The following is a 12,294-nucleotide window of genomic DNA, read 5'->3' as shown; positions in this document are numbered from 1 at the left end:
TATCCACATTGGGGTCCGACTAATCTAGATTCGCGCCTGGAAGTCCCGCATTGGGGGTAAAGCGCTCCCTAACAAAGGCGACTCCATACCCCGAGGCTCAAACTCGACATCTCTGGTCAAGGATGAAGGAGTACTTAACACTCCACCACAACCCTTGTTGGTATTAGTGGAGCATTAGATACACACATCTAGTGGTATTTATCACTAATTTACTATCTCTTTTTTTTTTTTTTTCAACACTTATTTACTATCTCTACTTGTATATTTTGTGCATAACTTAATCGTGAATCAGACGGTCTTAGTCGGTCAACACGTGTCAAGTCTTCTTTGCCACGTTGGACCGTTCTCTGCTAAACCCTCGCAAAAAACTACATCTCTCTGTGCATGAAAAATGCTTATCAATGGCGATTTTCAGATCAATCAAAACCCTAATTTCTCGAAGCCAACAGCTCAATAAAAGCCAAATCACTTCTTCTAGAACCTTCTTTTCCCATTATTTCTCCTCATCCTCTTCGTCAACGACAATTCCATTAGCGCCGTCACTTAACGTCGATCCTTTCGTCTATCGCCGGCGCCGCCACTTCCTCTCACATCCCAATTCCCTTTTTCCGTTCTCCGCCACCGCTAATTTTTGCCCTCTTTTCCTCTCTTCGCCTCCGTGTAAGCTTTCTCAGTCCGCAACTTCGTTACACCTTCAATCGGATTTTCTCCGCGCTTTTCCCAGAGTTAGTGCTCTTAAATTGCAATTTCCTTACAAATTAAGCTTCCAATCGACACATCCTTTGCAAAATGGGACTAATGAGAAGCAATGGAAAGATTCTCAGCTGGCGGTTGAAGTTAGGGATAGTTTCCTCAACTTGCCTAACTTGATTTCCTTGAGTAGAATGATATCCGGTCCATTTCTGGCCTGGTAAATTTCCTTGAGTACTTCTTTATTGCAGAATGCAGAACAACATCACTTTGTTGGCATTTGTATTTCATGATTCAGACAAATTGTGGGCATTTAGTTCAGTTAATTTTAGTGCTACTTATTGAATTTATTGGAATAAGAAATTTGAAAGAGAAGTGAGAAGGTAAAAGACCGCAAAAATTTTATGTACTTGGCTGTATGCCTTTGCATTCGAGTCTGTACGTATAGGAACTAGTACAAGGACAAGCAACACCAGAGTCTATCATTTTCCTTGGCTAAGATTTATGTTCGTTTATTATAAATTAGACATGATCACCTGGGTTTTATTGAAACTGGTTGTGCTTGGGATTGATGTGTAGCTGATCGATAAATGGAGACTAATTGCGGCTGTTTAGTTTAGTCAATTTAGCATTCTATAGTGCATTGAAGGCCTTGTAATTGATTGAACCGAGTATAGCAGTGCAAATACTTTATACACCTGGCTGTGTGCCTTTGGTTTTTCGAAAATGTTTAAGAACTAGGAGAAGAACAAGCAACACCTGAGTCAATTATCTTCCTTGGTCAAGCATTATGCCTGCTTACAGTTAATTAGATATTTTGAATGCCATGGACATGATCAGCTGTTTTTTCTTGACATGATCAGTTGCGTTTTCTTGAATGTGGTTGAGTTTTTATGCCATAAGCATTGCTTATAGACTGCGTTGTCAACATGCTGTAATCATTCTACAGTAAAGCTACAAACTATATATACAGTCCTTAATTTTCCATTGCTGTTTAAATATTGCAGGATGATTATACATGATATGTATCTTCCTGCATTTGTTGGGCTAGCTATTTCTGGGGCAAGTGATTGGGTGTGTATGCCCCATTCTTCTCCTTAAATAGAAGTTGTGCTCTCCTCTCTAATTTAGTCTCACTCTCTGTGCCTTGTAGCTAGATGGGTACGTGGCCAGGAGGATGGGAATAAATTCTGTTGTTGGTTCTTACCTTGATCCTCTTGCAGACAAGGTGACTATTATGTTGCTTTCCTTTCTGACTTGTTGACCTAAGCGGCAAACAAAGTTCTGGTTTTGTGGTCCCTTCCTGTTCGCTTCATCATTTCTCTTATTTCATTGATGTTTCCTCCTTGTTTATCTTTTTCGTCTTCTTATGGATGAGTTGTCTCTTCCTCTGGGATTCTAGATACTTATTTGTTAGCCATCTTAAGAAAACCCTGTGTGTTTCTACAGGTTCTTATTGCATTTGTTGCTCTAGCAATGGTAGACAAGGGTCTTCTTCATCGTAAGTTCATGTCCTATTTATATTTAGCTCCATAGACTGTTTTTTGGGCTACTGTAGTGTGTCTTTTTAGTTCTCCAGCAGTCAGATATTTTTCAATTCAAAATGGAATCGGCTGCCTGAATCCGTCGAAACTATTTTGCTTCTTTCAGGTAGATTTCATTCCATTACTAAATAATTAGTTTTTGTGAATCTCCCGCTTATCCTTACACTGGCATAAAAGTCTCTAACCTGATCTAATGTATGTGTAACAATAAACAACTAACCCTTAATTCCCACTAGTTTGGTATCGGCTATCTGGATTCTTTGCTTCCTTTGGAGTCTCCATGGAAAAAGCTAATGTTAGTTCCTTCTGCTTCGTCAAATGTCTTATCCACTGCTAACAGTTCATGTCAACGAGGAATTACCTTTTGTCATCTATATGCATGTCCTTTAGCTTTTTGTCTTTCCTCCTGAACTGTTTCGTTGTCTCCTTTTCCCCTACTGTTGTTGCAATCATCATCAGCGTACTGCTCTTTTAGACACTGCTTATATGGCAATAATTTTCCTGGCTTGAGGTGGTTGAACAAAGTTTGGTTTAAGATATATGTCAGTGGTCTGTTGTGCAAAGCTACTGCTCCTGGGCCCCGTTTAGCCCAAAGATGTTCTGATGAGTGCGAAAAGGTTTTAGATGAGTCGCTTGAATAGTTGTTATCTATTTTGTGGATTAACCAAATGATTATGAAGTATTATGCTTCATTTTTCAGAAACTTACTTGCTTGGTTTTTTGCTATGAAGCTGCACTCGTTTCCATGGTTGTGCTGCGTGATGTGGCCCTTGTTGGTGGTGCAGTATATAAAAGAGCTAGCATTTTAGAGTGGAAGGTGAGGTTGGTTATTAGATTCTGTAATAGTAATCTGCAGCTATTCTTTTGCTTATATTACTTTGTTGAACATTTTTTTGCAGTGGAGAAGTTGGTTTGAATTCTTCAACCTTGATGGAACCCGTCCCCAGAAAGTTGAGCCTCTTTTTATAAGCAAGGTATATATATACTTTGACCCCATCGTTCAGTTAGAGCTCTTTAGGCAACGTTCAGAAAAAGGAAGCAAAGAAGAATAGGTTGTATTTTAAACAAGGCTGAATACATACACAGCCACTTAAACATGCCCAAATTTTTCATTTAGACACTTGAACAAAGGGTTGTACCTATTGAACACCTTAACGAGAGCGAAAGTGTGTCTATTGAACACACCTTGCTGACATGGCACAGGGCGTGTCTTTCACCCAAGTTGAGCGCGTCTTATAAGAAACTGCTTTAGCCATTTTTCTACTCATTTTCTTCTCCTTCTTCTTTCAAGTCCATGCCAGATTCAAACCCATAAATATCTTCTTGTTCGTACTTTATCCATCCGATAAAGCACCACTCCCTCTCCGTCACTCTCTTCACCGTATTCTCGTCTCACTCATTTATCAAGATAAAACACGCTCACACCGGAAAAGGATTCATATCACAGCCACGAAAAAATATGGTATCTGATTCATTCTCTCTCAAGAAAAAGTTTGTACTCCGTACGTTTTGTTGTTCTCTAATATCTTTTTCTTCCCAAATTAAATCCTGATGCCATGGCACCACATCTGTAATTTCAAGAATTTCAGCTTTCTCTATTCTTCTTTCCAGTGAAGTTTTTTGCTATTCTCCCTCTACGTTTATAAGAGAATTCTTATCCATAAAAACTCAATCTCTACCTGCAAGCTTGTTCACAATAATTTATGAATCTTAATGAGCAACCGCCTTTGGTGGGTATGGTGGTAGTTGTGGAAATAAAAATCAGATGATGAAGGATGGTGGTGGTTGCTGTGGTGATGATAAATGAAGAAGATGGTGAAGGATGGTGGTGTCACGGTGGTGAAGAAGACTAAGGAGAGAGAGGAAGATGATGAAAAAAGTTTTTTTGTTTTGTTTTCCTTTTGTTCTCCATATGCCGCTTCTTGATTCTTTTTTTTTTTTTTTTTTTTGCCACATCACAGCGTCTGAAAGTCATGCACTCTGTTTTTGTGGAAGATTGTATGTGAGGTGTCTAATACACACACACTGGCTGAAGTTCAAGTGTTCGATAGGTACAACCCTTTGTTTAGGTGTCTAAATGAAAAAATTGGGCAAGTTTAAGGGGCTGCATATGTATTCCGCCTTTAAACAAGTAATTGTGCAAAATATTAGGCCCAAATTAAGACATTGTTTATAGTGGGATATGACGAACTGAAATTATCCTATGTTGCTCGGACTCTCCGAAAATGTCTAAGGGTGCCTTTTGGATCCTCCAAAAGTAGTGTATTTTTGGAGGATCCGACACGGGTGCGGCAGCATTTTTTAGAGTCCGCGGAACATAGAAATTATCTAAGAAGGTTGAAGAATTATATGACATCTTCATTTTCAAGTGTCAGTAAGATTTAGAGAGAAGGTCATTGTGAGAGACAAATCATTAGTAAAGCATGCTTGCGAATTCGGTAAGCGTTTTTTCTGTTGTACAGGTAAATACAGTTTTCCAATTGGCTCTTGTTGCTGCAGCTCTCCTTCAACCAGATCTTGGTAGCGAGGAAACTCAAACATATATCACTTACCTCAGGTGAGTTACCGACTGTATATGTTCGTTTCATTTCTTCCCAAACATGTTGTACTCGATTCCATCTATTACTTCTGATTGGTGCAGCTGGTTAGTAGCCTTGACAACTGTAGCTTCAACTGCGGCCTATGGAGCACAACACCTTAGGAATGGAGCTGCATTGAAGAACAGTCTCTAACTAGATTCTGAGTACTTACAAACCATTTTTATCTACTTGGATTTTGGTTTCTTGCTGACAACCAATATCTTTTCTTTCATTTTCTTTTTTCCCCATTAAATGTCAAAGTAATGTCCTGTTATATCTTAAAATCCTGACAGAGGGGAATGTTTAGTTTCTGTTGTACACAGAGATCCTCACTTAGGTCTTAGGGGACAGTTATATCAGGAAATAATAAGTTTTCTCTATCGTTCTAACTTTTACGTCTCTGTTAGCTTGACCCTTACCAAATTCTTGTGATATTTCCTACGAGTCCAATACTACGCATAGTGTTTGGATCAGCAGGTTGTTGGTTGTCTTGCTATATATGAACCTTGCTATGCACCAAAAGGTATATATCTTACAAACTATTCAGTTGTAAATCCAAGAGAGAAATTATGAAATGTCGTTATTCAGCAGTATGTTCAAATGTTAGAAACTCATCAACTGAAAGAGCGACATCATCTTTGAAGGGTTCTTGTAATTTCTGCAGATTTTAGAGCTCACAGAGTCTGCTGGTTATACTCTATTTTAACAAAGCTGACACATTTGTCAATACACCTTTTATAGGGGTGTTCATGGTTAGGTTTGAGTCAGTTTTTCTTTAAAAAGAAATCAAATATATTCAATTCATTTTTTAAATATTGGAACCATTTCAAAAAATATATTTGTGACATACATTGTCAAGCACATATCTTAAAATACCCTTGGATAAACAGCGAACTTGAAAAAAAAAACGTGTGAGAAATATATAAATTGTTAATAGAAGTGTATTAGACAGTCCCTACTCGAAGTCACACACATCCAGCGAGAAAAAAATTACCAGCTAATAGAGATCAGACATTGTTGAACTATAACGAGCATTGGTACTGCCAACACATTTTTAAGGTACATTAGTTTTTCCGTACGTGCGTTGCACGTGTATGTCGAATAATGTAATATACGATATAAAATTTTATCAATATTATTAAAATAAATTTAGTAAATAATTATACATGAAAGAATAAAGCATAAGTTTCTATAAATGATCAAAATGATTGTATATCTTTGAACCTATAAAGATTAATAATGAAGTTTAACTAGCTACATGTGACATTTGAACTTTGATTTTATGAGGTTACAAACATGTGATGAAGTCTATACAGAGGCGGATTTAGAATTTCTAGTACATGATTGTACTATTAAAAAAAAGGAGAAAAAAACTGTATTAAGTGGTAATAGATAGATCTCTATTCCTCTTGATAATTAATTCAACCTTCAACCAAGTGCACCATTCAAAATTTTTTGAGCAAGGGTGCCAATAGGTAATATTAAAGCAACTTTAGAAAATATCTACATAAAATATCTAATTTTGCAGAGAGACCATGGGTTCACGTGCCCCATATTTTTGCCTATAAATCTGCCCCTGAGCATATATCACCTAATACATTCTTATAGACGTTGTTCATGGTATATTTTCATCTCATCCATTTAGGTTGCTTTTTCATGACCATAATTTTTGTTGCCGATATTGCTGTCTTTTTTGGTGTGCAATGTGAAGTTGGTCACGTGTGAAAACATGTGTGGTAGATACAATCCAATATTGAAAAATATTAATATAAGCCTAGTTCATATGTTTACCACATTGAAAATAATCTTCCACATAATTTTATTATATTCATGCAACGAAATTGTACATATCAATTGATCTATTTCATTTGATTAAAAAAATAACAAAATTAACGTTTAGCGACATGTTATTCAAACTACGATATGCATGCAATTTTAAAAATATTTTCACGAGATATCATATAATGAATATTCTATCTAATATTGTTTCATACATCACAAATCACATAAAATAAAATAAAATTAGAAGTAAAGAGAGTAAATAAGTAGAACCTATTTATGCTTCCATCTTCTTTTCTTTTCTTTCTCACTTTGGAGATGTCTTTATCTTCCTATTGTAATTTGACAACTCTATTATCAAGGAAATTTGTTGGTGTCTATATTTCTTTTTTGTAATTCCAAGTGCAAGACGCCATTCTTTTACCTTATGTAATCTGTGTTTCTAAACCAATTTGAATAGGTTGCGAAGCGCCAATTCAACTCTATGTTGGAGAAGGCCAGTACAACCCCAAGCATTCAATATAATCAGAAATCATATATAGTGGATAGAAAATATGTGATACTTTTGTACTGAATATTTGTTGATCTCATGTATGGTATGGAATTACTCTATTTTTTAATGGAACCACAATCACTTGAATGCTAAATTATGTCATAGAAGCCAATCAAATGGAGTTTAAAATAAGAAGCATATGTATAGTCTTTTATCCTTCCATATACTTTAATAACATCGTAAATAACTTTATTCGTCTTCAAATATTGGCATCTTACCGACTTAATTTGTTATAAACATGGCTACCAAAATTTCTTCTGGCCATTTTTGTTGTGAATCAGAAAGATCTGAATCACAATCTTCAGCATTGAATTTTTCTCTTGCACAAAGAAGATCTATTGATATGGAATATTACTATCCTAAAACTACTATAAATATATTAAAAAATACTCTAAAAGGGTAAAATTGTGTGAGAGAACTTCAATGAAAATATAGATCTTTAGGATACTAATTTAGTTGCACTCCTTAATTTCTTCTAAGAACTCAACTCAATAGAAAAAAGGTGTTTTTGGAAGAACTGGTAAGGAACAAAGAAGAGTTGACAGCAAGTTATAGTGGCTAATTAGGTTGCATCTCATGCAGAAAATCGGATGAATGTCTAAGGGAGTGACTATTGCTATGTATATTACTAATTGGCAGTGTTTAATTCATTTTGTTTAAATATATAAGGCTCTTTCCTTTCATAAAGTACTGGTTGTAAACTTGGATATGTTACTATACCATTGAAGCGACACCAACGTTTTTAAGAAAAGACATATCAAATAATTTTCTGCTCTTTACTCTTTATTTGTACACATATACACAACATAAGAGAAAAGTGGCTATTGGTATGGGTCAGATGTATTAGTACTAATTTGAAGTATTCTAAGAGACACAACCCTTCAGAATAATTTCCTCCTTTTTATTTAATTATTATTAGTATATTATTAATTTTTGTGAATAGATAGGGTATTCAAATTTTTAAAAGGTTATTTTGGTAATTCAACTTTTCAGTTAAGGCCTTCCTACTTTATATCTCCCAATCGTTTGTTCAACATATGTAGAAGGTTCCTGTTAAAACAGGATGTCTGATATGCACCAACTGGACTGTTATGATAATCAGCATTCAGCACATACGGCTGTTTGTATCAGATTAGCCTTAGAATCTTGAGTTCATTAAGATTACTTATCGTTCCAGATTAGAACAAGGTGAACGTAAAAATCAACCTTTTTCACAGTAATAATCGAAGCAAAAATCGAAGAACAAGCCACGAACCAAAACCAAAAAAAAAGAAGAAGAAGGTTCCAGTTGCACCAACTCCAGTTATGCGCACAATTTTTAATTTAAATTTTCAACCAAGCAGTTCGCACTATATCACCAATTATACAAACGGCACTGAGGAAAAGGTAAAGTCATGTATAGAGGAAACACAGAAGTGCTCTTTCCACTGCTGTTCTTCTATCAAACACAGAGAGCAGGCATTAGTTTTAAAAAAACAAAAGCAGAGGTGAACCATAGACAATTGTCAAAACTAATGCAGCTCTGAGTAGTTTATGCGCTCAGCTTTAATAGAGAAGATTTAGCAGTCAAAGCAGCTTCCCTCCTGCACTTACTGAGGCAGACAGAAAAAGCTAAAGACCTCATCACAGCCTGCTATAAATATTCAAATTTCGGAAAATATTTGGTAGCCCTAACTATCCATGTAATAGCAGGTAAACATGTTCTAAAGCTTAATGTGTTGTCAAGGACTCAAGGGTGTTTAGAGCATGACATTCCCAAAGACATGCATCTTGCAATGTTAACCACTTTAGCTATAAAAGAGCCTGGTATAGAATAGGAGTATTCATTACCTAAAAACACATGTGAATAATTTCCAGTCAATGTTAATATCTTGATAACAGTCTGTTTGTCAAAAAGTTAGGCCAAATGACATGTAACTTGGTACGAAGCAAAGCATATATGAATAAAGAAATTCCACAACGAAATCAGACATCGACAACCAAAAGGGAATTTGGGGGGGGGGGGGGGGGGGGGAATATGAGCAACTGAGGGGCTATTAGCAGATAAATGAGCCCATCAAGTCACTTTTACCAGACTAAAGTTCAAGCTTTAAGTTGCTACCTATAAAGTGATTTGAGCCCATCAAGTCACTTATATAAAGAGACTATGCTTAAAGTCAATTCCTTGGGTCAAATCTTCACATTCTTTAGAAACTTAGAACGATACCAAAGCTTCACCTTAAATACCCTTGGACAAACCATGAAAACAAAAGGTTGCTTAAAAACAAAGTGTGTGAAGAATATATCAAATGTTCATAGAAGTGTAATGGATAGCAAAGATCATCCTATTTTAGGCTGTCAAGGGAAGTAGGTAAACAAGATTCATGTAAATGCATCTTCGTAAGATCATTAAATACGTGCAATTATAATTATGTAGGTATCTAGAATGTCCCTTGATAAAACACATTTCTTAGCATAAATTATGCAAAATTAGTTCTGCCCATATCAAAAGGAGAATGATTCACTTGAACGAGCAAAATCAAAACGGTTTCCGAAGACATTTTACTAAGATACATAACAAAATTTCCCTAGAAATTTTTGAATTTTAAATTTATTAAGACCATGGCACACTGCAGACCAGAAAAACTGTAGTATACCATGTTTAGTACTTCTCTCCCTACTTCGGCAATGCCTCTTCAATCTCGTTCCATTTCTCAACGTTCTTCGAAAACCTCTCCTTCACTTGACCTATGATTTCCCGTGCATCATCAACCTTCGAAATGCTAGCCAACCCCTCAACGAGTGACTTCATTGTGGAGAAATTTGGGACCCATCCCTCGGCCAAACAACTTTTACAAATCTTCAACGCAGCCTCAAAATCCTTACCTTGACATAAATAATACACTAACGTAAAATAGCATTCAGCATCCGGTCTCAATCCGCTAGTATTAACCATCTTCTGAAACAAACTCTTCGCTTCTTCCAAATTACCTTCCCTACAAAACCCGAGTATCAAATGACCATAAGTCACATGATTCACCTTCAAACCTCTCGATAAAATCCCATCGAATAACGCCTTAGCTTCCCCCGATTTCTTAAGCTTACACAAGCTCTGAATCCTTAAATTATACGTACTAATTCCCGGCGCTATACCATATTCTTTCATCATTTCCAATATTTTTCCAACATCCTCATACTTCTCCTCCTTATAAAACCCGGTTATACAATTCCCAAACGTCGTCGCATTAGGCTTAACATTCTTCCTACTCATTTCATCCAAAATCGAATAAACAGAACTCGAAGAACCTGATTCACAAAATCCTTTAATCACCAAGTTATAAGTATCTAAATCCGGAACAAACCCATACTTTTTAGGATATTCCACAAATATCCTTTTCAGTTCAGCATAATCTTTAGCTAAAACACAAGCAAATAGCAAAGAATTAAGAGTTTTTTCAGTTCTTTGAATACCCATTTTCTCCTCCATTTCATCAAAAGCCCTTTTCGCCTCATCGATAAGCCCAGCCTGCCCATAAAGAACAATAAAATGGGAAATGAACCGCTCGGATTTCAAGTCGGGTCGGATCGTGGATTCTTGGAGAAATGAGCGGATACCCGAGAAGTGATTGAGATCTTTGAGCTTTGAAATGGCTTTGGAATAAGCAACGCGATCGAGATGGGATTCGGGGGTTAAGGAAGCGGCACGGCAGATTTCGAGGATGCGTTGTGGGTTTGTTTCGGATTTGAGGAGGGATAGGGCGGCGCGTGATTTGTCCTTGGCGGAGAGCGGGGTTTTGGAATCAGGGTTTAGGATGGAGTAGCGGCGGTGGTGGTGGGTGGTGATGAGTCGGAGCTTGCTGCGAAGTGCTGCCATGGCTTTAATTTAGGGTTTCTGAATTTGGGGGTTTAGGGGCTGCTTTAAACTGGAAAAAAGAGAGCCATTACTCCTTGTGGGAACTTACAGAAAAGGACGCTACCGAGTGATAGGAAGTGCACAGATAGCCACTTTGAGGACCCCTATTTAAGGCATGGCCAAATTTATATATTAGCAGTTTCCTAATCCTCACATAATAATGTGGAGCAGTGCATAGTCATTCTCAGAGATGCTGTCTAGATATTAGTCATATTTATTTTACCATGAAATTTCAAACTAAAAATTTTAATTTCAGAATAACTCAAAATATTTTTGTTCCGAAAATTTGAACTGAAAAACTTAAATTCAAGAAATATTGGCTAATTCTTAAATAGCATCGCTTTAGAGTGACTATCATTTCTACTGATAATAATAGAGAAATATTCATAAAGCACTATCTTTTAGTGGTAATTAGCTATCTATAGATACTATTTGCTATATTACGTATTGTAGATACATTTTCTGTTGTTATAAGATGTATTAGATGTATTTAAGCTACTGTATTCATGAATACAGTAGCAAAAATAGGCGTGAATCAGGGAAGTCCAGCTAATCAGTTGTTGTATTCGAGTGTATTCGACTGTATTCATGGCGTGAAACATGGGATTACGGATGGACAGATTATTGTATTCGACTGTATTCACGGCGTGAAACAGGGGATTACACTGTTTTTACACGGAAAGTGAATCAATTAACATAATAGACTCCTAATATAACTCAACAAACTCACTTATAACACACAAATTTTGTATTTTCAGTTATAAAAAAGATTCTCAACCAAAAAATACCCCAAAAATATAGTAATCTTCAGAGAAATTATATAATACATCTGAATACATAAATTATATTAATTTTAAAAAACATATGAATACATTCATGGCATATAGTGAGACAGTGAATACAATGAAATCAAAGAATACAGCGGGATACATTGAAATACAATGAAAAAAAAGACAGTGAATACAATAAAATACAACGAGATACATTGAATTACAAAAAAAAAAAAAAAGACAATGAATACAATAAAATACATGAAAATACATTGAAATATACTAACAGAAAATCAAGTTGCTCCGCCCCAAACTCCGTCATCTTTGTTCAAGAAAAAAACCCTAATTTCCGGCGAATCCGCCGTGAACCACAGCAGAATAGCGGCCAACAAAATCATCATCAAACGGACTCCTATAGAATGGCTCACTCTGTGAAAAATGTTTCATGCTTGGCAAGAGTTATCAGGCATCAGTAGGGGATCATACA

At 36.1% G+C, this 12,294-nt stretch overlaps 2 protein-coding genes across 2 annotated transcripts; one reads left to right on the top strand and one right to left on the bottom strand.

The window, feature by feature from the left end:
• LOC109224845 (cardiolipin synthase (CMP-forming), mitochondrial) lies at positions 312–5,355 on the top strand. Its single transcript, XM_019389401.1, has 8 exons — positions 312–910; positions 1,698–1,764; positions 1,844–1,918; positions 2,140–2,191; positions 2,966–3,051; positions 3,134–3,208; positions 4,697–4,791; positions 4,876–5,355. Exons 1-8 carry the CDS (start codon positions 402–404, stop codon positions 4,964–4,966), a joined length of 1,050 nt encoding a protein of 349 aa, XP_019244946.1. The 5' UTR covers positions 312–401; the 3' UTR covers positions 4,967–5,355.
• LOC109224844 (pentatricopeptide repeat-containing protein At1g61870, mitochondrial) lies at positions 9,557–11,122 on the bottom strand. The gene has a single exon (XM_019389400.1). The coding sequence runs from the start codon at positions 10,996–10,998 to the stop codon at positions 9,802–9,804; it is 1,197 nt and encodes a 398-aa protein (XP_019244945.1). The 5' UTR covers positions 10,999–11,122; the 3' UTR covers positions 9,557–9,801.

This window comes from Nicotiana attenuata, chromosome 4, assembly GCF_001879085.1.
Source record: "Nicotiana attenuata strain UT chromosome 4, NIATTr2, whole genome shotgun sequence".
Taxonomy (NCBI): Eukaryota; Viridiplantae; Streptophyta; class Magnoliopsida; order Solanales; family Solanaceae; genus Nicotiana; species Nicotiana attenuata.
This window is presented reverse-complemented; position numbering and strand designations above follow the sequence as displayed.

Excerpts from the sequence above, each read along its gene's own strand:
- LOC109224844 (XM_019389400.1), bottom strand. The coding sequence starts at position 10,998 with ATGGCAGCACTTCGCAGCAAGCTCCGACTCATCACCACCCACCACCAC.
- LOC109224845 (XM_019389401.1), top strand. The coding sequence starts at position 402 with ATGGCGATTTTCAGATCAATCAAAACCCTAATTTCTCGAAGCCAACAG. Across the intron at positions 3,052-3,133 it reads CTAGCATTTTAGAGTGGAAG|TGGAGAAGTTGGTTTGAATT; the intron begins GTGAGGTTGGTT and ends ATTTTTTTGCAG. Across the intron at positions 4,792-4,875 it reads ACATATATCACTTACCTCAG|CTGGTTAGTAGCCTTGACAA; the intron begins GTGAGTTACCGA and ends TGATTGGTGCAG.